Consider the following 26,077-nt stretch of genomic DNA (forward strand, 5'->3'; position numbering starts at 1 on the left):
CCTTTCCCTTCTCTCCCTCTGTAAATATTTTTTAATTTTTTTATAAAAAATTTAAATATACATGGATATAGACAGAATAATATAATGAATCCCTTATGCCCAACACTCAACTTCAGTTTTTTTTTTTCCTGGCCATGACACACAGCTTACAAGATCTTAGTTCCCTGACCAGGGATGAAACCAGGGCCACAGCAGTGAAAGTGCTGAGTCCTAACCACTGACAGGCAGGCTAAGTCGCTTCAGTTTTATCCATCTCTTTGTGACCTTGTGGACCGTAGCCTGCCAGACTCCTCTGTCCATGGGATTCTCCAGGCAAGAATACTGGAGTGGGTTGTCATGCCCTCCTCCACGGAATCTTTCTGAACCAGGGATCACACCCAAGTCTTCTATGTTACAGGCAGATTCTTTACTGTCTGAGCTACTAGGGAAGCCTGCTAACCACTGGACCACCAGGGAATTCCCTGTATTGTTTTCAATTAACTGTCTTGAGTAAACAAATTTTATTTTTCCTTAGTGAGGTTTACTGCATTAGAGTTACTTGTTGATCTCAGGAAACTCAATAGTTTGAGGATCCAGATATTAGAAAAAATAAGTTATCACATATAATAAAGCTGTCCCTAAATAATTTAAACTGGGATTTATTTTACAAAGAAATAATTTGTAATTTGAAAAATGTTGTATGTAGCTTTTCAGAAATATGTTTGTGTTCTAAAGCTAGAAACTCTTAAGTTAGAACAGATATTGTATCAGTGTTTTGTAAATTGTTAGTTCTTGCTAAGCAAGCCTTTCTCTGTATGTTTGGTGAAAACTAACTCTAAACCTCATCCTAACCCAACTCCTTGGCATCCTTGACACTTCTTCTGGGTGATGGAACTTCTCACTGCAGGCCAGAGATGATCTAAGACAAATGTATACTCACTGCTTATTGTTTTGTTGTTTTAATTGCTAAGTCATGTCAGACTCTTTGCAACCCTGTGGACTGTAGCCCACCAGGCTCCTCTGTCCTTGGGATTTCCCAGGCAAGAATCCTGGAGTGTTCTTGTACTCTCTTATTAATACTGTGTGTTTCCTCCAACCCTATTGTGTGGGGAGAGTTTAGAGAGTTGACTCTTAACATTCTACCTGCTGCTGCAAATATAAGTTCTGCTCCTGCCACCCAGGCAAGGGGCCGGGGTAGTACTCTAGATGGATACATGTTCTGTTGATTGAGTCTCTTTCTGCCAGATAAAGCTGTATATCCCTGGAGTCCGGAGGCTACAAAGAACAAGATGCAGTCCTTTCCTTCAGTGAGCCATGCTCCAGGAAAGGGAAATTATGGATTGATAACCATGATGACAGGGTTTGAAAAGTTAAAAGAAGAAATCAAATGAAATGAGTCACTGGGCACTGTGTAGGAAAGTCTTAGGGTGGGGATAGGAGGTGGTGATAAAAGCTGAGCAAGGCTCTATGGAGGAGGTAGTATATAAGCTGAGTCTTACAGTATGAATGAATTTCATTAGGCAGAGCTGGAGAGGTTGTGGGGAGAAATGGAAGGAAGTTCCTAGATGGAAAAGCATTGTCAGGAATGGGAAATCATCACTCACAGCCACAGAATAGGTCATGAAGTGGAGGAAGTTGGAGGGGAAACTAGAAAGACAGGTTGAGCCTTCAGTGCCCAGAAGATTATTTTAGGACACTGGAAATCATTGAAGGATTTTGAATATGGGAGTGATGCGATCAGGGCTTGGCTTTTAAGAATCCTCTGCAGCCATGTGTAAAATGAATTTTGGAGACAGACCAGTCGTTAAGTTGTTTGCATCATCTAGGTGTAAGATCTTTTGGTTCCTGAACTGAAACAGTAGGAGTGTTACCAGAGGAGAAGGCATGCATTTGAGACACAAAGTGAATTTCTAGGTCCCCACAGACTTTGTTTTTGTACATTTTAATCCTTAGAGATATTCATGGCCTGCTTCCCAAGCCAGAGTCAGCTAGGAAGTAATGACGCTTTGTAATTAGCATCCTTTTCCTGGCAGCAACAACACAACACAGCCAAGTGTCACCTTTTGGGAATTCACCCAGACCTTTCTAAGGATCTGTCCTCGTCTGATAAACAGGTTGCGGTTTGGGGGAGAAACCACTTGAAATGCTTCCTGGACCTGCCCTCCAGCCTAAGGTTAGATCAGTAAGTAGCCGTGGGTGGCACATGCCCACTAAGCCTGTTCTGGATGACCAGCATCCTAGGGTCACATCTCCAGTCCACCCTCCAGGGCGGGTAACAAAGAAGAGTATGTGGAACTGTCTGTACAGATGACACAGGCAGGTACGTGTACCCAGCAAGCGCTGTGCTCTGCACTGTGGGAGTCAGAAGCCTGTGCTCTGGTTAAGAATAAGATTAATATGCCTAAAGCAGAAAATTAAGTCCTCAAACACATTGCAATGATTGGAAATGGCATAGAAGTTAGAGAACTCTTCTCTCTCTCACTTTCCCAACTTCACCTCCCCCTCCCAAACACACACATGCAAAAAAATAAACACAATCTGCCTTTTAAATAATTTTTGCTGTATCCGTTTCCCAGCAGTTCTATGATTAGGCATGTTTCTGTGAATTAGAAAGTTTAGATTCCTTCTTCAGCCACCCCCCTTCTCACCCCACCTCCTTTCAGTCTGACTTAAAGCCATAAAATACTTCTGCCTGCCTGCCTTTCGTTCTGTTTGTATGAATTAAGTCGACAGGATAAATATTCACATTCCCAGCTACAGGCTGAAACAATGTTTGCCTGTTCTGCCCAGTGAGTCGAAAAGAAAAGGGGGCCTGACATCACCCTATACTGTACATTCCCGGCATAGATCATTTATTTAAGTCCTTGAAAAAATACAGATGTTTTACCAGCCGAAATAAAATCCTGTGTAAACACTGAGCTTGGAAAAATGTGGCTCTGACTTTGCTGTGGGGGTTGGAGCAGCGTGGAGAGAAAGCCAGGAGGCAGAGTAGCAGATACAGAAATTCTATACTTGGTACTGAATGTGATAGGGGCAGAAGTGTTTGCCCCCAGTCTGTGTGCTGCCCAAGAAGACCAGGCTTTTGTTTTTAAGGAAATAAATACAGCTGCAAAGGGGGATAGATTTGTGGGTCTTCAGCAGGATTGTTCCTGATAAGGATACCTTCACCTCATTTATATCTGACCTTTGAAATGAACATCCCTTTTCTCTTCCAAGTTGTCCTTTTCCCCCGCCTGGCTAAACCTGGTCCTGTTATTGCTGAATCCTGCTGGTTTCTGGAACTCAGCTGCTGTTGATCTTATAAGGGGGGAAATTGCCTAGAAGCCATGCTTGGTGGAGAGGAAAAAGCCATCTTAGCGTTGCATTCCCAAACAGCCATATATCATCTTGATCTTGTCTAACACAAGTCACTATTTTAGTCCAATAGCATAAACCAGACGTATTTCACTGGTGCAGCTCAAGTTCTTTCAGGGATCTGACTCATGACTCTCTTTAGGCCTGTGGCATTTATTCAAAGAGCATTCCATTTGCTCTGTGGAGTCACTTTTGAGATTCAAAGCTGCGAAAATGGACTCCATGCTTTACCAAGATGTTTGGGGGTGCCCCTCAGTCTCTCTGTGTTTAGCATGGGATGAGGGTGGGCAGAGGCTGACTGTTCTCCAGACTCATTTCAGATTCTCCCAGAGTTTCATTAAGGCTTGCATCTCAGGGACAGGGAGTCTTAGGTCCCTCTAGCTGCTTCCTGACCACCCCCTCCTCAGAGCAGGTGTGACTGCCTCATCTCTGGGCAGTCCCAGGCCTGTGAGAGTCGGGGGTGGTGATGCTGGTTTGCACTTGGTCGTTTTCTATATGCATTTGTCTCCTTCTGACAACTATCTTAAGTCAATAAAGCTTTCTCCTGTTTTTGTTTTTGGGGTTTTTTTGTTTGTGTGTGTGTGTGTATGCTGGAGACATCCCTAAGTCCACTCTAACCTTTCTCCAAGGGGTCTGCCATGGCTGGAGGTCACCAACTGTCTCGGTCTGTCCCAGTATGATTATTAATAGTGCTCTTTTTCACTCTCAGAAGAATTCCTGGTTTGCAAGATAAATTACCCTAACAAGCGTCACATGGATATTCCTGACCAAACTCATTAACTCCCCATCCCTCATTCCCAGTCCTGCCACCTATTCTCATGATCCTGGTCTTGAAGCCTGGCCCTCCATCCCCAGCTGCCCTGGGGGAAGGTCGCTTTCCTGACCTTCAATGCCGGGTCTTCAGCAACTGCCAGGTCCTGCTTCTTCTGCCTCCAAAACGTCTCTCAGCTGCATCCTTCCCTCTGCGTTCTGCTGCTGCCATCATTTAGATCGGCATGAAGTAGGGGTGTCACAGAATTGTTGGATCTTCTCATTTTTCCAAAGAGTTTCAACATCGGGTTGATTTTGATGTGAAATCTCCCAGTTCACAAATGGCGATTTCAAAATACCTTGTAAGCCAAATAAAACATCTGCAGCCACTTTTGGTCCACAGTCTGTTCTTGGTTTACAGGCTCTGGTTTCAAGCCCCACCACCTTTTGTCTAGAGTGGCAGCAGTCTCACTCACCTGACCCCTTCTGACCCAGCCTCCTCACTGTCCCTGGCTTTTCCTTTTCGAATTAGAGATCTGATCTCTGAAGCGGTCTTTGCTGTCTCCAGAACAGAGCACACATCCCTTGATGCTGCCTTTGAGATCCTTCCCTGTCTAACCTGACCCCTCTCTTCATCTGTGTCTCCCACCACCCTGCACACATCCTGGCTCACTCTTGTTACCTGCGACTATTTGCTGTCCCCTGAGCAGTCCCAATATTTTTCTTTTACTGAATGGGGTTTTTGTAGAACAGTTTTGGATTTTCAGAAAACATGAGTACAGATAGTTCCCATGTCATTCCTCTCTTCCCTACGCCCTCTCCCCAGTTTTCTCCTGTTATTAGTATTATGTATTAGAGTGGTGTGCTTATTACCATTAATGAACCCATATTGATACATCATTATTAACTAAATTAATTTAGTTAATAAAATTATATTTATTTTTCATTTATTATTTTGCATTATAAAGTATTTAGTATTTTATATGTATTTTAAATTAAATTAAAAATTAATAGTTTAAGTTAATGTTCACTTTTTTGTTGGCAATACCAATATTTTAATACTCTTTAACACTTTTTAATAACTCAGTTTCCTCTGCTTGTGTCTTCTTCCTCCCAATTCTGGCAAGATTCTTTTCAAGGCTGCATATGGCTATCATTCTTCCTGCAAAGCCTTCTCTGTTTATTTTTAGAATGAGGGCTGGAAGGGAGGGAAGAGATGGAAAAAGAGAACTAGCGTTTTGGTCAGGTGCCTAGCATGTGCCAAGTACTATTTATCTATATATATGTTCTTTGAAATCTTTCTGTAGTTCTACCAGATAGATGTTATTATACTCTTTATATTACAGATAATATTATACTCATTATATTATAGATAATATTATAGTCTTTACTGTGGGGTAAACAAGTGACCCAAAGCCCTACAGCTAGAAACTAGGTTTCCACCAAAGTCCACTTGGCTCCAAAGTCTCTTCTCCTCTCACCCCCTTCAACAGGGTTGCGTTCTGATCATTGATCTAGCCTCCCTGCTTTTCCCACTGGGTTAGCAGTCCACTAGGTTAGGAATCCATGGAGTAAGGGACGTGCACTATCCAGCTCTGTGACTCTGCTCATGACTTGGGCTTGGCACCACCAGCCGCTCACCAAACCCTTGGGTGTGTGTCCTAAAGGCAGAGGTAATAGAGGAAGAGGCAGCAAACATCAGCATCAGTTCAGCAAATGCTTGTTGAGCCCTGCTCTGCCCTGGATGTGGTGGAGGCTGGAGGGTCGTGTGGAAGAGCAGAATGATGGCGAGGCCATTGTGCAGGTTATAAATCCCAACCAGGCAGAGTCTGGGAAACGACTGATATTTTTGTTTATCTACGACTGGAATGTAAGCTGCAGCAAAGCAGGGATTCTGTGTGTTCTCGGCTGCAGCCCCTAGGATAGCGCCTGGTAATAATAATTGTTTAATAAATATTTTTGGACTGAATGTTGTAATCCTGTTGCCACCTTGGGACACCTAAAGACACTGAACTTCTCAGGGTTCTCCTGTGGGTCCAGTTAGTCATCATCCTCAGGTCTGGCAGCTTGGGTTTCTCTGTGTTTGGTTTAATGCAGTTTCCTAATTATCCCAGGCCTGGGCTTGGCCACGCTGTTTGCCCAAAGTTCCTCTGGACCAGAACGTCAGAAAGGGAGTTGTGGGGAGAAGCTGCCTCACCCCTGCCATCCTTGCAGAGTCGATGGACAAATGATCCTTCCTGGAGCTGCCTAGAACTCCCAGACCTGACCTTAGACCAGAGTTCCAGAAGTCTGGCCTCACTTCTGAACTTCATGCAAAGGATGGCCTCATTTTCCTTGAGAGAATTAAGCCAGCACTCTTTTTTTTGGCTATACCGCACATACTGTGGGATCTTAGTTCCCTGACCAGGGATTGAACCCTCAGCCCCTGCATTGGAGGCATGGAATCTCAACCACTGGACCAGCAGGGAAGTCTCAAACCCAGTACTCTTCATGTGATAGGAGGGTAGTCATATATTCAAACATTTTCATTAATTATCTTTAAAGAAAACTTTTTTTCAAGCACAGTAACCTGTTTCAGACCTGTGCTCACAAGCCTCTTTTTCTCCTTCGCTGCCCTCTGTCTTCTCTCCCCCTCCTGCCCACCCCCATTTTCCTTGTCTCCTCTGACCCCGTCTTTCACATATATCGCTCTGTTTCTCCTGCATGTTTATTGCCACCAAGGTTCTTCTAAGTATACCTTCCCCCACCATTGGCCCCATGTAAACAGACCGCACTCCGTTCCTGGTGAATAACCAGGATCACAATTGTTGTCTGGTTTGTGCCCAAGGTGACAGAATTGATGGACTCATAGGCCCGTTTTCATAAACCAGAGCTACCAAGCGTTTCAAAAACAGCCTTGTTTTTGCCAAGTAAGGTGAGCAAATATAGGACGAAGTTTAAACATCCATCAGGAGTTATTTTTGAAGTGATTGCTTCTAAATGAGAGGCGTTTGAAAAATCTCACAGCTTTCTTTATAAGTAAATTCCAAAGTCATGTATTTTGCTGGTGTCTGCTGATTAATTACAGTCCTGTGACACCATGAAAAGCCGCAGTGGTTGGTTCTGTGCAGCTGTGGAGAAAAGTAAAGCAAGGCCCAGTGGCTTTGCCAACTCTCTCAGGATGGTGGGGATTCGGGCAGAGGGAGGTGATTTTTTTTCACTCTGGCAGTCACCACATAAGAACAGAAGCCCCAGCCAGAACCACTGCTCCAGACTTCACGACGGGCGGTATAGGTCCCTATGGGGGTGCGGTGAAGTAGTGATATTTGATCTGTTGCTTCTGAAATAACAGATCCATTATTAGAGAAAGCGTTTTCAGACTCCACTCTGGGACTTGTGTGCCTTCTCCTATTTAGGGAAAAAAAAAATTATTTTTTTAATAGCAATTCCATACAATAAAATAATCAAAACTGACTCTCTAAACCAGAGGTGCTCGCACAGCATATATTTGTTGTTAGAAATTGCAGATCTTTGAGCCAGGAAAACCTGCCTGCTCAGACCCCATTTAGGGTCTGATGGCTCTGGATCTCTTATCTTGACCTTTTGCTTTTTCTCATTACTTCCTTTCCATACTTAACTAGCAAAGTTATGCCCTTCATTGACAGGAGAGAAAGAGAAGAAAAAGTGGAATCATGCTGTTTAGAAAGAATCATCTGCAGCCCCAGTAAAGGATACAACAGAGAGAGAAACACTCTGATTATTAAAATAGGCCTTCCAAGTTCTTGATGTGTTTATCTGTGCTTGCTTTGCTCCACCCTCCTCCTCCCCTTGATAAAGGAGCTGAAGGATTTCTCTGATATGTCTTTTCCCTTGATGCTAGCTAAGGTCAGTGGATCTCGTTTATGCCCTCATCCACTTTTGTTCTCTGCTGCAGGTTAGTACTTCTCACCGAGGCCTTGTTAGTGTCATCACTGGATAGACCCAAGGCACACATATGGACACAAACCAGTACACACACATGTGGCCTGTGCCATGGCCTTGCTGGAATTGTGGCCTTCGTTCTAAATATAGGCAGCTAGAGAGAGACAACAGGATTTGTCTTGCTCTGCTTAATTCTAATGTATAATGTCATGGAAGAGTAAGAAAGCAGGGTTCTGCACTGCTGCCTCAGCTCCTGACATCTTAGAAAAGATCTAAAAACTCTCAGTAGTTTACAAACATCACTATCCAGTATTTGCAAAGGCAGGCGTCATTACAGCCTGCTTCTTCGGCCAAGCCCATTCTGATAAGCCCCAAACCAGATTAGACTCACAGACAGTTGATTTTTTTCCTGTGTAGTCAGATTTTGACTTTAAAAATACTGTTTGAGGGCCTTCCCTGGTGGCTCAGGAGATAAGAACCTGCCTGCCAATGCAGGAGACACGGGTTCAATCCCTGATCTAGGAGGATCCGTGGAGCAGCCAAGCCTGTGTGCCACAACTGTTGAGCCTGTGCTCTAGACGCAGGGAGCACTGAGCCCAGGTACCCTAAAGCCTCTGCTCTGCAACAAGAGAAGCCACCGCAATGGGAAGCCCGTGCACTGGAACTAGAGAGGAGCCCCCACCCTCTGCAACTAGAGAAAAAGCCTGTGCAAGTAGCGAAGACCTAGCACAGCCAAAAATAAGTAAATGCAGAAATAAATTTTTTTAAGTACTTTTTTTTTTATGAGACTGCTAAGATAAAGATGTTTGTATTTCTTTGCTAAAATAAATTTTTAGACTGTTTATAAGTAATAAACTCTTGCATCTAATGACTGGTCACAGAATAGTCATCTTTTTCTAGACTTGGTAAGGAACCCAGAGCACAGGTACAGATGAAAGACATAAGGTTTTTGCCACTTGCTGCGTCCTTCCAAAATCAACATGCTTTTCCTGCAAAGAGGCCAGAGCCACATTTTGCAGGTGCCTGTTTCCTTTGAGGGGAATATTTTGAGGAAACCTAAGAGCGAAGAACTGGACATTTAGGAAAAATATATTTTCACAGCAGGATATTGCTTTTTCTCTCTCTCTCTCTTTTTTTTTTTTGGTTTAGGTTTTTCATTTGTTACAAGCCTTCTCAGACGCCAAATACAGAATGAATACATACTTTCAGCAGGAACTGGCTGACGTCGCTGTTTGTACCAAAGCCAAGCTCTGGCTGGCCAAGAGGTATGTTAAAGCCCCACATGAGCACGGAGTTATCGGGGGTTAGGAATACACTGGAGAAATGCTGTTCCTGGTTGTGGGAGTTTTAAAAGTCACTGGCATGAGTTTTCTAAACTTACTGGAGTTATATATCTTTTTCAAACTTTGGGTTGTGGTAAAGAAAGAAAAATATTTTCTTGACAATTTTTCTAAAACTGCTGGGTGACGGGGCGGGCATGTACTATGGCTTTTTATCTGTCCACCAGTTTGGTTTTTTTGAATCTGCTATGTGCCCAGTCCTGTGTTAGATAACCTAGCAATGAAAGGCAGTAATTGACTGAATCGTAGTACAGACTACCGGACACCATGGCAACTCAGAGATGAGAGACTGGTATAAAACTTAAGCAGGCACAGAGGGGCCCAGAGGGGCTGAATAAGAAAAAGATATAAATTGCCATTTTAGGTATGTAGTGGAGGAGCTTGAATAAGCCAGGCAAAGGAGGCTAGATAACATTTTTTTTTTCATCCTTGCCATCATTAGTTTATTCTGAAACTTAAGGCATTTTCTGTGTGAAAGATGGAGTAAGAAGAATTTCTCAACTTTCTCGAATATACAGGAAGGCCTCTGTGTAACACAGTGTTCGATATCTGTGTCTTAGAACCTGACATTGGTTGGACAGTGTTACTGCGAGAATTTGCCACCCCCGTGTGCATCCTCTGTGATTCCAGGAGAAAGGAGTCCAGCAGAGGCCCGCAGCCTACCACATTCCACGCTGTAGTATGTTGCCTTTGATTAATGACTAGTATCTTGGTTGTCTAACATAGCAGCCTCTTTTTTATTCTTCAAAAAATGTGCTTTTCTTCACTTTCCTTGGGCTCCCCACCTTATGTGGTGAGGCAAACAATGGCTAATGTGAGACCCACAAATCAGTGGAATTCAGCAAAGTCTCATTGAGCGTAGACTACACGATAACCTCTGTGTTAGGAGCTGTAGTGATGCAAAGATATAGGAGGAACTAGCCTTGGCTTCAAAGGGCCCCATCCAGGAAGTAAGAAAGATGTGTAAATAAATTACTTTCATTGAATATGGAAAGTGTGGTAACAGAAGTATATAGTAGGTACAGGAGTAGCCTGGGGGGTGGGTGGGCAGGATGCCTTCAAGAGTTAAGAATTTTACCAAGTGGTCACGACAGATGAGGGATATTCCAAGCTCAGGGAATGTCATAGGCAAAGACATAGCAATGTGGAATGCCTTGATAAGTGTGGAGAACTACACAGAAGTTAGCTCTTCTGAAACCTAAAGTATAAGGGATGTTGCAGAAAATGGGACTGAGGAAATGCATGGAAGCCACACAGTGAAGGGTCCTAAAGGAGACCTTTGGGTGAAAGGGACCCAGGGACTTTCCTGGTGGTCCAGTGGCTAAGACTCCACACTCCCAATGCAGGGGACCCAGGTTCTATCCCTGGCCAGGGGACTAGATCCCACATGCCACAGTGGAGGTCAGAGACCCCAAGTGCGACAACTAAGCCCCAGTGCAGCCAACTACATGGATAATATATTTTAAAAGGAAAGAAAGAAAGGGATCTAATGAAGGATTTCTCAATGAGTGGAGATGTGAGGCTCTATGTTTTCTAAGCAACTATAGCTTTGACCAGGATTATTGATGGGAAATTCTCTAGTATCTGAAATGCCAATAAAGGGAGCCTCTCAGTTTTAGTCCAGTTTTTGTTTCCTCTCCAAAAACTGCTCCCTTAAGCCTAGTATCATTTGCCTCTGTGTGGCTTTTAGCGAAGGTCCCAAGATACCTTTTCTGAGAGAACAGGAATTGTGATCATATTCATATTCTCCTCTGTTTATCAATTAGTGGGCCTGGTCCTCTTAGCTGTTATTCCTGGGAATCAGGAAGTCAGGGACATCATCTTATTGAAACCTCAGCTTCCAGCAAGGACTGCCCCAAGACAAAATCTGAACCTCCTATTCTTCAAGTTCTGTACGGAAGGACATTCCGCCCCCCTTAGTTTGCTGCCCCTTGATGAATCTCATAGAAATTCATCATCTTTATGATATCTGATACTTGCTTTAATACAGCTTGAGGAAGGAGAGAGGATTAAGAAGAGCAGACACACTTTGAGAATTGTTAAAGTCTGGTCGTGGGTCTATGTGGCCTCATCATTTTATTCTCTCCACTTTTGTATATTTAAAACTTCTATAATAAAAAGTTGAAGACAGGGGAAAAAAAAAAAAGAAATTCATCATCTTCTGGCTTCCTGAGTCAGTTCCTTCTTGGAAGGAGGAGATGGAGTAACAGGCCAGCCATCTGAAAGGACCTTCATGTTGCACAGTGCCTGAAGATGGATGACAAAGCTGCCACCAGCCTCCTCTTCAGCTAGAAAAATCCTCTCGGCCTTCCCTGTGGTTCCTATTGCAGTTTCCTAGTCTAGTCTTTTCATTATCCTTCTCCCTCCCCTTCTCTGATTTTCCTCCATGATTTTCCAGCCTAGAAAACAAAGACATGAATCACTGAAATTCGCTGGGTTTCCAGCTTCCTTGCCCAGAGTCTAGGAAAGCCACTTTTATGTTTCCAGTACAGTCAACTCGTTATTATCCAAGTGTGAACTTTACACTCTGTGGGTGGTCTGTAACACCAGGCTTCCCCTTACTCCACAGCACACTTTTACCATATTAATCAGGATGTGTTCAGAGCCTAGAATAGAGTTTGAGAGGAAAACACATGGCCAGAACACAATATATCCCAAACCCATGTGTCAGTTTTTCTGGATTATCCATGTCACTGGCAGGATAACTTTGAATTTCCTAAATAGGAAAGTATAAAATCGAGTATAAATAATGAAGCCTCAGCCTGCCACATGTCTGCCCTGTCCTTGAGGTCCTCCGAGAGTGTTGTCCTAAGAGCTGTTTGTCTGCACTGGGAGTTCCATTCTTAGACGAGCCACTTCTGGGTCCGGGTGGGTCCTTCTTAAAGCCAACCCCTGACTTATATTCTCATATGCTTTTCCCCAAAAGGTGTTATAATACAAAGTATTCCAAATTTCACTGCTGAAGAGACCCTTTTATGTCCCCAGCAATTTACGAAAGAGGAATAGTAAATGTTCCTTTGTGCCTGCTAAGGATTTTCTGTTTCTTCTGAGTTTAGCTTGAAACATCGCTGTTATTGCAAAGAAAAAAAAAAGTCGGTTCAAATTTTAGCACCAACAGCTCTTTCCTTCTTCAGTTTATTTGATCATTTAGCTTGAGTTTATTCAGTCTAATAGATACTAAAACATTAGTGAGGAGGTCATTTATTTATTCCCCAAAAGGAGGCTTAAAAAAAAAGTTCGTTGGAGCCATTGGATGATCAGTTCCATTTTTTAACATTTTGACCCCAAAATCGAGGCTACATAAAGACTTTTGTCATGTATTTGTGTTTTGGCTTTGCAAGATTAATAGAGATTTATATGAGGTGATTAAGCAACAGCCTTGGATTTGTTGGGGAATTTTTGGTGATGAATGGCCAACTGGCAGCATGGCCGGAGTAGAGGACTGGGCTTCTGCTCTTACAGTCCGCTTTTCATTCCAAGATGTCAAAGCCTTAATGGAAATCAGCTCGTTAATCCTTCGAGTCCCTTCCTTCCCCTTTCCCGGCCATCCCTCTCTCCTCAGTCCAGTTTACTATCTCTCTCCTGGTGCAAAGACGGTTTACCAACTACTGGAAGAAAACTAAGCTGACCCAGGCCACAAACCAAGTGGGAATAGGGGTCAGCTGCCGGCCTGGCGAGGCTGGCTGTGAGGACTTTGAAGAGGAAGTCAGCACAGCCCTACTCGCAGCCCTGTCTGCTGCCCCTGCTCTGTGCAGATTCCAGCCCTGCCGTCCCAGCTGGACCACAGGTCCTGCCTGGATGGGAAGGACTTTTAAAAAGCCCTGTTAGGTAAGAGTAAGAGGAGAAAAGATTTACTTACTTTGATTGAAAGTTGGAATTACTGTTATTTGGGGCTTTAAATTTTTTCAGAAATCAGCCTGGTTATCTATCATCTTTGGTTATGAAAGGAAAAACCTGTGTGTGTGTGTGTGTGTGTGTGTGTGTGTGTGCCCGCGTGCACGCGCGCATGCCCTTTGAATAAATGTGGTAAACTAAATGGGCTATCAGACTCCATGCGATGGATGATGTGATGCCCGAGAAGAAAAATGTGTCCTACTAAATGTCTTTCACTTTTTTTCTTGACTACCAGTGTGGTTTGTGCTCATCGCAGAAGATTAGGGAAGAAAATACAAGTCTACTCTCACCAACATCCAGTGGAACCCACCTATTGGTTAACAGTTTTATATACATAGTTACTTCATCTTTCTTCCTGTGTTTTTTTAATGTAGTTGAAATTAAGCTGTATGTATGTAAGTTATCACTTTTTTCATTTAACAGTATATGAATGCATTTGTTGAAGAGTCTTCTTTTTTTTTTTTGGATGGGCCTTTTTTTTTAAATTTCTGGCTGCCCTGGGTCTTTGTTGCTTTCTCTGTTGTGGTGAGAAGGGTCTGCTATTTGTGGTGAGCAGGCTTGTGTGTGTGTGTGTGTGTGTGTGTGTGTGTGTGTGTGTGTATGATGTGAAAACCCTTTATGGTATAGCTGCTATGGAAAATAGTAGGAGGTTTCCTCAAAAAACTAAAAATAGAATTACCATATGATCTAGCAGTTATACTTCTGGGTATAGACCCAACTGAATGGAAAGCAGAGTCGTGAAGAGATATTTGTAAGTGTTATAGTTGTATTGTTCACAATAGGCAAGAAGTAGGAATAACCCAAGTGTCCACTGATAGATGAATGGATAAACAAATATGGTATGTATGAATAAGAGAACTTTAGGCTTAAAAATGAAGAAAATTCTAACACACAGTACCACATGGATGAACCTTGAGCACATTATGCAAAGTGAAATAAACCCATCACAGAAAGACAAATACTATAGGATTCCACTTATGTGAGGTTCCTGGAGTAGTCAAATTCAGAGAGACAAAGTAGAATGGTGGTTGCCAGGGGCTGGCAGGCAAGCGAAAGTTAGGGTTCTACTCAGAGCGTTTTCGTTTTACAGGATGAAAAAGTGTTCTGGAAATTGCTGGTACAACCATGTACGTGTGCTTAACACTCCCGAACTGTTCACTTAAAATGGTTAAGATGGTAAATTTTATATTGTTTATTTTATCACAATTTTTAAAAATTTTAATGACAAAGATTTAAAATCTCTTTTCTATCCTATCATTCCTCTAAGGTTATTGTCCAGACTTATGATAATTATTTTCTTGCTTTTCTGTCCTGTTTTTACTGTCTACGCATCACTAAAAGTAAAATGCTTTTTTGCCTATTTTTATATTAAGAAAAAAATCTTTGAAAACATCGTTTGTTAAAGATAACATATTTTGGTCACCTGAAAAATCAGTCATTAAGTTGACCTTACCATTGTTCCATTATTGGCCATTCAGTTTGTTGCCCATTCATTCAACAAATATTTATTAAGCCCTGCTGTATGCCAGGCTGTATTAAACATAGAAACTACTTATTAAAGCCCCTACTTTAGTATGGAGAAGGCAGCAAAACAGTCTTGTCAAATAGAATTGTAGACCTAGAACTTTAGAACCGGAAGGAATCATAAAGTTATTGTAGTTCTCTCCCATCCCCATGCATGTGGGAAAGTGCAACCCAGAGAAATGAGGGATTTGCCTGTGTTCAAACAACTGCCCAGGCTGTAACTACTACCTGGCAACAGCTAACGTTTTTGGAGGGCTTAACTCCCTGCTCCTTGTCAGGCTCTTTCTACTGGACCACATTGCCTCTATCTATCCAGTGTTTTTAAGTCAGGGCTTTGAATGGCGGTAACTGAACATTTTCGATAACAGTGCTTCTCAGATCTTAATGTACACATGAATCACCCTGTGGGGCCCTTAGAATGAAGAGTCTCCTTCAGTAGGCCTGGGGTGGAGCCAGAGATTTGCTTTTCTGACAAGCTCCAAGGTGATTCCGATGCTGCTTTCTGAGACAGTGCCCATTTGAGGGCCAAGGGTCAGAGAGTCAGCCACTGTAGATCACCCTGCCCTTTGAAATACTCCCACCTTCACTCCCTCATTCTCAGGGCTTGTGTCTGGAGCTTGGAGCCATAGAAGAGGGTGAGGCTACTGAAGGGATCAGCACAGAATTCTTTTGCCATGCGTCTGGTGTGACCTGCAGCAAGGGGACCACATGGCCTCTATGGGGAGTCCACACTCCCTTGTCCGGGCAGCCATCCCAGGAGACTCAGTGCCTAGGGTAGGATCCAGGCTTCATTGGCATGCAGTGAATATTCATCACTTTGAAAAATAATAATAGTCTGATACTCTGTTGAGAAATAATAGTCTGATTCCCTTGTGGCTTAGTTGGTAAAGAATCCACCTGCAATGTGGAAGACCTGGGTTCGATCCCTGGGTTGGGAGGATCCCCTGGCGAAGGGAAGAGCTACCCACCCCAGTATTCTGGCCTGGAGAAGTCCATGGGGTCACAAAGAGTCAGACACGACTGAGCAACTTTCACTTCACTGGTGAGAAAAACAGGCTCTCAGGAATACAAAAACAGGTCCCAAGGTTACTAGGAAAGCCACCTTGGGAAATAAATTTTTGAATAATCAGTGCTGATGGAGGGAAGAGATGATGGAAGGAGTTTATGTTTGTTGAAGACCTCCTCTTTGTCCTAGATCCAATGATTTGTTTCCCCAAGTTAATTCTTACTTGCAGAAAGTGTTAGCTGTTTGACCCGTTCACTTCCCCTATACAACTTCCCGTCAGTGCTCCTGATACCACCCAGTCCCTCCTTCATATCTTTTGCATTTCCCTAGACTGCCTTCCGTATCCACTCACTTAGCCATACTCTCATTTGCTCTCCCCATTTTCTCTCCTCCTTACTGGCCCCCTCTAAGCTAAGGTGGTATGCTCATGGAAGGCCTGGGATCTAAATACATAAGAAAAATATGCTTATAGAGACAAAGCTAAGGCTGGCTTTTGTGTGGCAAGCCCAGTTCTGCCCCAGGGGGGTCTGTGGCCAGCTGCAGAAGTCCTGGTTTAGAGTTCTGTTTTGCTTTACAGCTGAAGACAGCAGTTATTTTCTAACCACCAGATTTATTCACACAAGAGACTATACTTCCCAGGCAGAAATCCTGGGATTTAGGTCAGATTCCATTGTCCCAGTGTCCCTTAGCCCTACCCCTATCCCTCGCATCTTCTGGACCAGCCCCCTCCCTAAAGAAAAGGTCCTTCTTTCACAACTCCTTCAAGGGGACTTAGCCCTTCACCACAGCTGCAGGTTGCATTTCACTTCCATGCTGCTGAAATGAATCCAGTGGAGATGGGTTGTTAAAATATTCAGATGATCATGTGGCATTCTAAGGCTGTCATTTGTGGTCCCTGCCAAAACTGTAAGGGAAGCAAGTCTTAACAGGGATGGTTACTTACATAGCAAGTTTCCAGGCATTACTGGGGGTTGGGTTTGCTTCGGGTTTGTTTCTTCTATGCTCTTTTTCTTTTTCTCAAAATAAAAGTTTTCCCAGTACTCCCCCACCCCCTCCCCCTTTTAATTGCTTTTCTTTCAACCCCCAGATTTTACCAGGGAGGGAGAATCTCATCAGGACCCCTCTTTAATCCCCCAGCTCAGCCTATTCAAAGTCTCTCTGAGCCTCGTGCATACTTGAATGATGAGAGAAATGAAGCTGGTATATTTTAGACCCAAGCTTGTTGACATTTGTTCACTTCCCTTTCAGACTTCTCAGGAATGTTCAAGGTCATGATATCTTGGGATGAGATCCTGTTTGTAGTTTTAAAAACAGAGAGAAACATTAAGTTAGCACATTTCAACCCAAAGCAGTGGGCAGCCTTTTCTGAGGCACAAAACCTTTTCTTCATTAGATATTCCTTTTAAAATTACATCAAGTTTTAAAGGAATAAGCTGTTTAAGAAGTGAAGCTTGAGACTACATGAGGTATTTCTTGTTGACAGGCTGAGCTTATGGAAACTAGTCAGGTAAAAGCACTCAGAAGTGATCAATATATTAAACTGAGACTTTGAACAAGTTGCGCAAGATCAAAGCTTCCTCCTTACTGCAGCAAGAAATAAAAATAGTTTGTTTATGCAACTGCACACCAAGAATTCAACCCCCAACTTTCTATGTTTTAAATATAGAAATCTGCAAACCTAGCCTGGAGGTGGTAATTCATTTGATAAAGGGCTCAGAAAGATCTGTCTTGCTCCACTTGTAGCTGTTGGCTTCTTGGGGTATTGCTGTTGGAAGATTTAGGCAGTGTTGTCATTGCCCAGCTTGCAGGGGATGCAGGCTTTAAATGGCCTCAACACATTTTCATAGTATTATGTAAAACTGTAATATAATAGGTTATTTTTTTTCCTTAGCATGTGACATGTTTCATCCTTTGGGTAAATCAACACCTTGGTTACCTTCATTGAGCCATTACCAGTGAATCCAAGGCAATTCAGACGGCACAGTGGAGAATGTAGAGATGAGTAATATTGTCCCTATTTCAAAAACCAAGTGAATAAGATGGGTCTGGATTTAATTAACTGTAAACATGTAAGAATTTGGTAAATGCTGGAATGAGGTCAAAGTGTATTATAGAAGCCAGCTAGTTGGGGGTGGGATGTCAAGGACATCTTTGAGGAGAAGGGAAAAGTCTTTAAAGGCTTGCTGCTGCTGCTAAATCGCTTCAGTCGTGTCCAACTCTGTGCAACCCCATAGACAGCAGCCCACCAGGCTCCCCCGTCCCTGGGATTTTCCAGGCAAGAACACTGGAGTGGGTTGCCATCTCCTTTTCCAATGCATGAAAGTGAAAAGTGAAAGTGAAGTCGCTCAGTCATGTCTGACTCTTAGCAACCCCATGGACTGCAGCCTACCAGGCTCCTCCACCCATGGGATTTTCCAGGCAAGAGTACTGGAGTGGGGTACCATTAATTGTTAGGTAAGGTTAATTCTCACAGATTGGTGAATGAGTGAAGTTACACTGATATAGAGCTGATGATATTAAATAACCTGTGAAGGTCTCATTGTCCACATACAAAGAAAGGAATTTTAGTAGTGCTTAGCGTTGTGGGGACCATTTTTTACACACGTGCATACTCAGCCACTCAGTTGTGTCTGACTCTTTGCAACCCCATGGACTGTATCTCATCCAGGCTCCTCTGTCCATGGGATTATCCTGGCAAAAATACTGGAGTAGGTTGCCATTTCCTCTTCCAGGGGATCTTCCTGACTCAGGGATCAAACCCGAGTCTCCTGCAGCTCCTGCACTGGCAGGTGGATTCTTTATCACTGAGCCACCTGAGAAGCAGAGACCACTTTAGATATATATAATTAAGCCTCTATTGTCAAGGTTTAGTTATGATCCAGTCTAGTTGAAAAGAGCTTATCCATGTGAAAAAAACCAACAGTGACATTCATATAGAATTCTTAATTCCATAGTATGTATATTAAGTATAAGAATTCAGAAAAGAATGTGGATTGGGAAGGTTTCCTAGGGGAGTTAGGTAATTGAGCTGGGTTTTAATGGGCGTGATTTGGAAACACCGTAAGTGGTGAGAAAAGAGCATATCAAGATGGTGGACAGCATGGTCAGGGACACACTAGTGAAGAAAGTGTTTGCATTTAGGCCAGTGGGGGTGTAAAACTGAAAAAGACATGGTGTGTTTGGAGAGCTGTACAAGATTTGATAAGAGACCAGTTGTGGCAGGCCTTAAATGTCAGCCAGAGGAATTTGAATCTGATCCAAGAGGGAAGAGGAAGTTAGTAAGCACAGACTAGTAAATAGGCTGTCTCCATGCTGATGAGACACACTGAGGAGTGTGTTACATCTTTCCAGCCTCTCTCAGTGACTGAAAAACTCTCCAGCCCCTGCTGGAGGTTCACAGAAGCTCCCTAGTAGCAACCCACCAGCTCTGTCTGGTACTTGGAAACTCCTTTGCATGCCTGGGCAGTTAGTGATGGGAACAGAGATACTACCCATGTGCATTTTAGACTTCATGGGTATTGTCTGCTCAACATTGCTAAGAGGACCATAGAACCGCAGAGTTTATAACAGGAAAGGGAATGTAGAGATCATCTAATCCAGTGGAATCCTTTCTTCAAACAGAAGCTTAAGTGGAAGTTCAAGATGTTCGAGGTAATAGAGATGGCAAATATGGTGCAAATGTGGGCCTGGAGGCCCACCCACATGGCTTCTCAACCATTGGAGCCCCCAAAGGGACTGCAAAGAGCACCCTGACTCCCTGTTTCAAAAAAGTGAAAAAAGTGAGTGTTCATTGCTCAGCCATGTCCTATTTTTTATGACCCCATGGACTGTAGCCCACCAGGCTCCTCTGTCCATGGGATTCTCCAGGCAAGAATACTTGAGTAGGTAGCCATTTCCTTCTCCAGGGGATCTTTCTGACCCAGGGACTGAACCTGGGTCTCCTGCATTGCAGGCAGATTCTTGACTGTCTGACTGAGCCACCAGGAAAGCCCCCTTATTATTTCAAAACAGGAATCTCATCCAAACCAGTATCTGTAGACAGGAAAATAGACACAAGGGACAGGTGGCTTCTTCCTTTTTTTTTTTTTTTTTAGGTGGCTTCTTCCTACTTGACAGATGCGTCTGGCTGCAAAGATAGCCCAAATTTGGGATTTCAAGACCAAATCGGTTTTCTGCCTCTTGGTCCTCTTGCTTCCTTTGCTGCAGCTGGGTCATCCTTGTAGGAAACACTGCCACCCCCAGCCTCTGGGCTGCCCAAGGCCTTCTCTCAGGAGCTGCCCTCCTTGGTCAGGACCCCATCACTAGACCTTCTTGCCAATACAACTCAGCTTCTCTAGATCCCCTTTCCCCAGAAATCCACTCTCAGCTGACTCACTGCTGCTTGATATGACCCACATATCATGCTTACATGTTACTAAGCACTAGTATGTAAATAATTCTTCTGAGTCTATAGGTGTTTTTCACTGTTGATCTTCTGGAGACATTGCTTTTAACTGAAGTCAGTAACTTGAGGGCAGGCTTTCCAGCAACACGTAGACCTAGCAGGCATGCTCCCTGAGGCCTCACTTGGCTTCCTACATCTCTGTCCTCATATTGAGCCGACTTAGCGCTGGTGCCTTTGTCCTAATTGGCCGGGCTTTGGGCTGACCCTCTGAAGGCTTGTGGGGCCTTATGTGAATAAGTCAAGGGAGCGGGTTTGAGAGAGACCCTCCGAAGCCTCACTCTCCTCCTCACTGCCTGTGATGCCCAGGCTTCCTCAGCGATTGGACTGGCCTGCGGGTCTCTGGAAATAGCTTCCTCTCACAATCAGGAACTTATTCCTGCTTGAGCCGGAAGGGACCCTTACTAGCCCAAAGGCCCTGTGTTCCTGGGTACCCACAGGGGGTCACTTTGAGAGGCCCTGGGTGAGTGGAAAAGATTCTAGCTGTGAGCACGCCTCCCTGAGGTTGAGGCGGGGCAGGACATACTCGCTGGTAGCATGTCTGTGTTCTGGCCCCCTGCTCAGCTGCTAACCAGAGATGGGTGGCCTCTAACTTCCTTGGGCCTCTTTTGTTTTGTTTTAACATTTATTTACTTATTTGGCTGCACAGGGGTCTTAGTTGTGGCATGTGGAATCTAGTTCCCTGACCAGGGATTGAACCTCGGGCCCCCTGCATTGGAAGCACAGAGTCTTAACTGCAGGACCACCAGGGAAGTCCCGGGTGTCAGTTTTTTATCTGTTAGGTTGGAAGATCCAAAATGGGAGGTAGGTGAAGATGGAAAAGGACATAGTGAGTAATGGGTATGCAAGTACAAAAGAGCTAAGCAAATAGGGAATATTTATTGTCAGATAATGAAGTCTTTATCAGTCTTGTTGGCCATGTTGAAAACAGGCCTTTCTGGTGGCCGGCACAGAAACAGCTGTGCTTCAAACCTCATTCTTCTCCAGCCTGGCCACCAGGACACGCCACCAGAGCGTGTGGCTGCAAAGCAGCATGCTCTAATTGTTCGGCCCAGCCTCTCCCCTTTCATCTCACTGTGTCTGGGACACACAGATACAAGCCGTCTAGAAAACCTTGATTCTATTCTTGGTTTCTGCCCTGATCTTGGACAGGTCACTTGAGCTATGTGAGCTACTTTGTTGTTTTATAAAAATGGGAATAATAGTGCCTATTTTTTCTCCTCTCAAGACTCTTTTAAAGATAAAATGTTTTTTTGAAGATAAAACTTTTAATAAAATGCAGTTGATATTATTTTTGTGGCCAGGGCTAATTTCCAAGTGTGTGCTTCGCCAAGATTTCATGAACAGACTTTGGACTATACTGTTAGAAATCCTCACCTGTGATCTACATTCAGACTTCTCTTGCAGCTACTAGAAGTTTTCATTCACCTCACTTATATATTCTATTTTTAAAGAAAATAATCTAGGGAGAAAGTAAAGTTTGAAAGGAAAGGGGACTTCTGTTAGCATTTTATGTAATAACTGAAGCTATATATCCTCCAAGCCCCAAACTGTACAATAAAAGTTTTCTTGGACACTACCTTTCTCCCATAATCCCTAGCACATTGCTTATTAAGTTATTAACCAGCAATTTCTCTGGCAGCATATTAAACTTTACTTTTAAACAAGTCACAGAGGGGGGGAAACATGCATCTCTCATAAAAGGAATAAAAAACATACACCCTCTAAAATGGTTTCTTCAGGCTTTGAACAAATCCCAACCCCCACACAAGGTCTCTTTTTCCTCATTCTCTCCACATAACTTGAGTGTTAGTACATTAATGAGAAAAAGATGCCTAATAGAAAGATGGAAAAATATGAGGGCCTCTGGGAGGGGTGGGTGGCTCCCTAGGGGTCCTCTGAAAAGGCAGGTGAGCCTTCCTGGAGGGAAATACAAAGCCTTGGCATTGAGCTTGTGGGCTTCCTCTCATATAGCAGCACTCCCCTGGGAAGCAGAGGCGGCTGTGACTTTGACCTTGACCTAAGCAGAGCCCCAGGGCCTTATGCAGACTGCCTGGGCCTTTGCCAAGTGCCTACCCAGAACCTTGGTAGAGTAGTTGAGGCCCTCTTTTCACAGATTCCATCTCCCCAGGGGCAAAGGAGGGTTTCCCTGTTGGCTCAGCTGGTAAAGAATCCACCTGCAATGAGAGAGACCTGGGTTCGATCCCTGGGTTGGGAAGATTCCCTGGAGGAGAGCATGTCAACCCACTCCAGTATTCTGGCCTGGAGAATTCCATGGACTGTATAGTCCACGGGGCTGCAAAGAGTTGGACACGAGGCAGCCTTTCCAGGGGCAGGCCCTGTGCCCTAGAGCATATGGCTTGGACATATGGTCCCTTTCTGGACAGACTCACAGCTCATGGTCTCTTGCCTTGTGCTTGACAATTTGGTAAGAATTCCTTACAAATTGGTCAATACCCAGAGCAGGGCATGAAGATGGCTTCACATTAAAAGGAGAATCCCAGTAGGAGGGCTGTGGGGCAGCTCATATATGTGGGTGTGAGTATAAATACTAGCAGAGCTCCAGACCAAGAAAGGCTGGATGGAAGCTGGAACATACCATAACAATGGAGCTCTGCTGCCACCGCCTCCCCTCCCCCAGGGGAGCCCAAGGTAAATGAGCAGGGCCGGGAGGGGGTGTTAGCCAGCCAGGGGGTGGCGAACAGGGGGTGTTGGCCCTGTGTGCTGCCGCCAGCTGGCCCTGCCTGCAGATCTGAATTCTGTATGTTACGGAGTGGGGGGAAGAACTTATATATTCTGCAGGTCCTGACCATTTGGCATCTTGGTTTAAACAAATCTGTTGTTTCTCCAGAAATGTCATAGGAATGATTGCTTGGCTGGGGGCCGTGGTAAAAATGGAAATCAGAAGGGAGAGAGGGGTCCTTTTTATTTAATTTACACTTCCACATTTATATGACTTCATGTGGCCCACATCAGAGAAGTACCTCCTGGCTCCTCACCGCGGCAGCTCTTCCTCTTATAACCAAATGTAAGGCGAGATGGCATCTGGTCTGCGGACAGCTACCATTGCGGAGTCCCAGACTGCAGAGGAGTACAAAGGTGGCCCGAGGGATCTCTGGGAGATCAGAGGAAGTCCAAAGAGATGTCCGCCATTCACACTGCTCTCCAAGGCCGGTCTCTGATTGTTAGTCAGGGACGGTTTCCTAGAGGACAGGCTCTGAAGTGAGTTTTAAGTACAGGACATGGTGTGGCTCGATGTGTGTCCAGTGAGGGGACTGTGGCGGGGTGTGGGGACAGTTAGAGACCATTTCCGCCCTCCCTTTTCTGCCTCTTTCCCCACCGCATTATTCTTCTCCTCCCACCTGTGGCCCAGCTTCTCACCTGCCTGCTCTCTGCCTTCCTCTTCACCTCCTTTCCCGCCTTTTTTTTTTTTTTTTTTTTTCTGGCTTTCTTCTTTCTAGCCTGTTTTAGTCCTGGTGGTGGGTCCCCAGAATACTGCTTCATTAAGCCCAGTGCTGGCCCCATGGCAAGAGGCTTTGTAGTCACTGTGGTGCAGACCAGGCGTGACCTGAGTGGGAGTGAGTTCACGGAGGATCCCAGATTAGAGGGAGAGATTGCCATGGACCATGATGGGCCCCTGCCGGGACTCACGACCCCAAGTCATCCTAAGCCATCAAACTGGCCAGCCGCACCTGTTTGATTTTCTGGTCTTCATTCTTCCCAGCATGCGGCAAGCTTGCTCCCATCTTTGGATCTTTGCAGAGTGAACTCTCGTCTGAAATTCCTGCTTTCCATTCACTCGTGGACTCTTTCCACGTCTCCAGACCCTTTCTCCAACACACACACGACCATAAGCTCTTCAAGGCCAGAACCTGTCCCCTTCTCTACTCCTGTTCCAAGTAGGATACACCCCATGGTACTTAGTAAAGGTTTCTAGATTAATAAAGTTAAACCATGAGTCTAATCAGGATTCTGGGGAGGAGTAATTCCCTGGGGTCTGGAGTGACCTTCGACCTTGACTGTGTTGAAGTCCAGATAGACTTCTCAGGACTTAGACCTTAACAGACACTAGCAACCTAAAGCCAGAACGGTTGTTTTCAGCCCTCTGAGGATGGCAGTGAATTCTTCTGAAAAAGTTATCCAAAGTGACAAGCAAAAATATGTCCAAAGTGAACTGTCTGTTTCTTGCTGGGAACCCTCCAAGGCTGCATGCTAATGGGCCCTGGCAGCCCTAGCTGTCCAGTGGACCAGTGGGGTCCCACCTGGGCTTCCACCATTTGGAGCTTTTGGAGCTCTGAAAGGTCACTCCTAAGCACTTCCATTTGGGGCATGTCATCATCTTGTGTCATTTCCTGCTGTCCCATCCATTCCACATCCCCTTTGTGCTTCTTCTTATTTTTCAAACACGTAACATGCCGTCATCTTCGGACACGCTGCTTCCTCTGCTGGAGTCATGCCGCCCACAGTCCATCTCTTAGACTCCTCCTGCAAAGGCACTTCTGGTTTTACCGAGGCATTTCCCCCCACCACCCCATCCTTAATTTTTACTCTGTCAACCCTCCTTTGAGCACCCATCATACCACATGATTGGTTGTGTGTTTCTTTCACTAAACCATGGCCTTTCAAGGTTTTCTGATAGCCATTCACAACCAGAAATAGATTCTACAGATGACTTAGTATGTATCTTTGTACCCCGTGTGTATATCTGTGTGGATATATACACAAACATACCTGTGAAATCTTACATAATGTAAATTTTACTGTCTATATAAGATATGAACAGTTTGTAGAAAAATACAACAGAGAGGGAGTTTACTCAAGATTTAGAAGATTTAATTTCAGGAATGTTATCCACCATCATTTTGAATATCAAGAATACCCCACTGATACCATTTGGTATAATAGATGGTGGCTTATTACCTGAAAAAGAAAAGGACATTAGACTAAATCAGTCAATATTTTTACTCAAAGTTACCACATTTTATAAGTTATATCAAAGATAATTTATTAAAAATTCTGGGCAAAAGTTTTCTAGAAATCCTATATATAACAATTTAAGGGAGCGATGCTTACCCTGACTGCTATGATGCAATGTGATTATCTTTTACTGCTCCTGCTTTCCCTAGCTAGCTCTCTCCTCCCTCCTCCATACCTGTTTCCTCTTCCTTCCTTTCTTTCTCTTATGCTTTCTCTTAGCACTAGTAGGTGGTCATCTAAACCTACTAGTTTATTTCACAACCAACAAAATGGGTCATAACCTACAGTTTGAAAAACACAATTCAGGACTCTAAGTTTCTTGAGGGCAGTGACGAATGTCACTGAATCATTTCGTCTTCATATATCCATATCCTGGCATTATTTTGGGCTCTCAGTTTCCTCTTAGTAAATGTTTTCTGTATGAATGGGCTTCAGTTAAAAATCTCTGCAGCCACTGGGATTCTGGAAGGGACAGAAGAAGTGAATAATTTATCACAGGCTTCCCAAGAGCTTCTGGTGTCCTCCAGACACTAGGGCCATTGTAAACATGTCTGGGAAGCCTTACTCTCTCTTCTCTGCCTTCTGCCTCCCCCAACTTCCAGGAGAGAGGGCAGGAGGTTTAATGAAGTTCAGAGATCGAGTTCTTGGGTGGGTATATGTCAAGGGACCAGTGATAGAAAGAGTGGAAGAAAGTTTTAACAAGGCCTGCATTTCGCTTTATTTATGTAAACTTAGTCCTCATAGTACCTATTCCTGTTACTCCTTCTAAAACCTCTATTATGCTGTTTTTCAGCCCATTTGTTAGACCCTGACCACTCCTGAGTTTTTTTTAACACTCTCAATCTTTATTATACCATGCCCTGTGCCAGGATTTTTCCATCTAGGGGCAGGGAAAAAAACCCCAAACCCACC

General features: G+C 44.0%; 1 protein-coding gene across 4 annotated transcripts in view; it reads left to right on the forward strand.

The window, feature by feature from the left end:
• Positions 1-26,077, forward strand: part of THADA (THADA armadillo repeat containing) — a 327,908-nt gene that overhangs the window by 217,404 nt on the left and 84,427 nt on the right. For all 4 annotated transcript variants that reach the window (XM_012172732.5, XM_042246242.2, XM_012172738.5 and 1 more), the window contains one exon: positions 9,133-9,248. In XM_012172732.5, coding sequence (XP_012028122.3) covers positions 9,133-9,248 — 116 coding nt within the window. The remainder of the gene's footprint in view (positions 1-9,132; positions 9,249-26,077) is intronic.

Source organism: Ovis aries, chromosome 3, assembly GCF_016772045.2.
Source record: "Ovis aries strain OAR_USU_Benz2616 breed Rambouillet chromosome 3, ARS-UI_Ramb_v3.0, whole genome shotgun sequence".
NCBI lineage: Eukaryota > Metazoa > Chordata > Mammalia > Artiodactyla > Bovidae > Ovis > Ovis aries.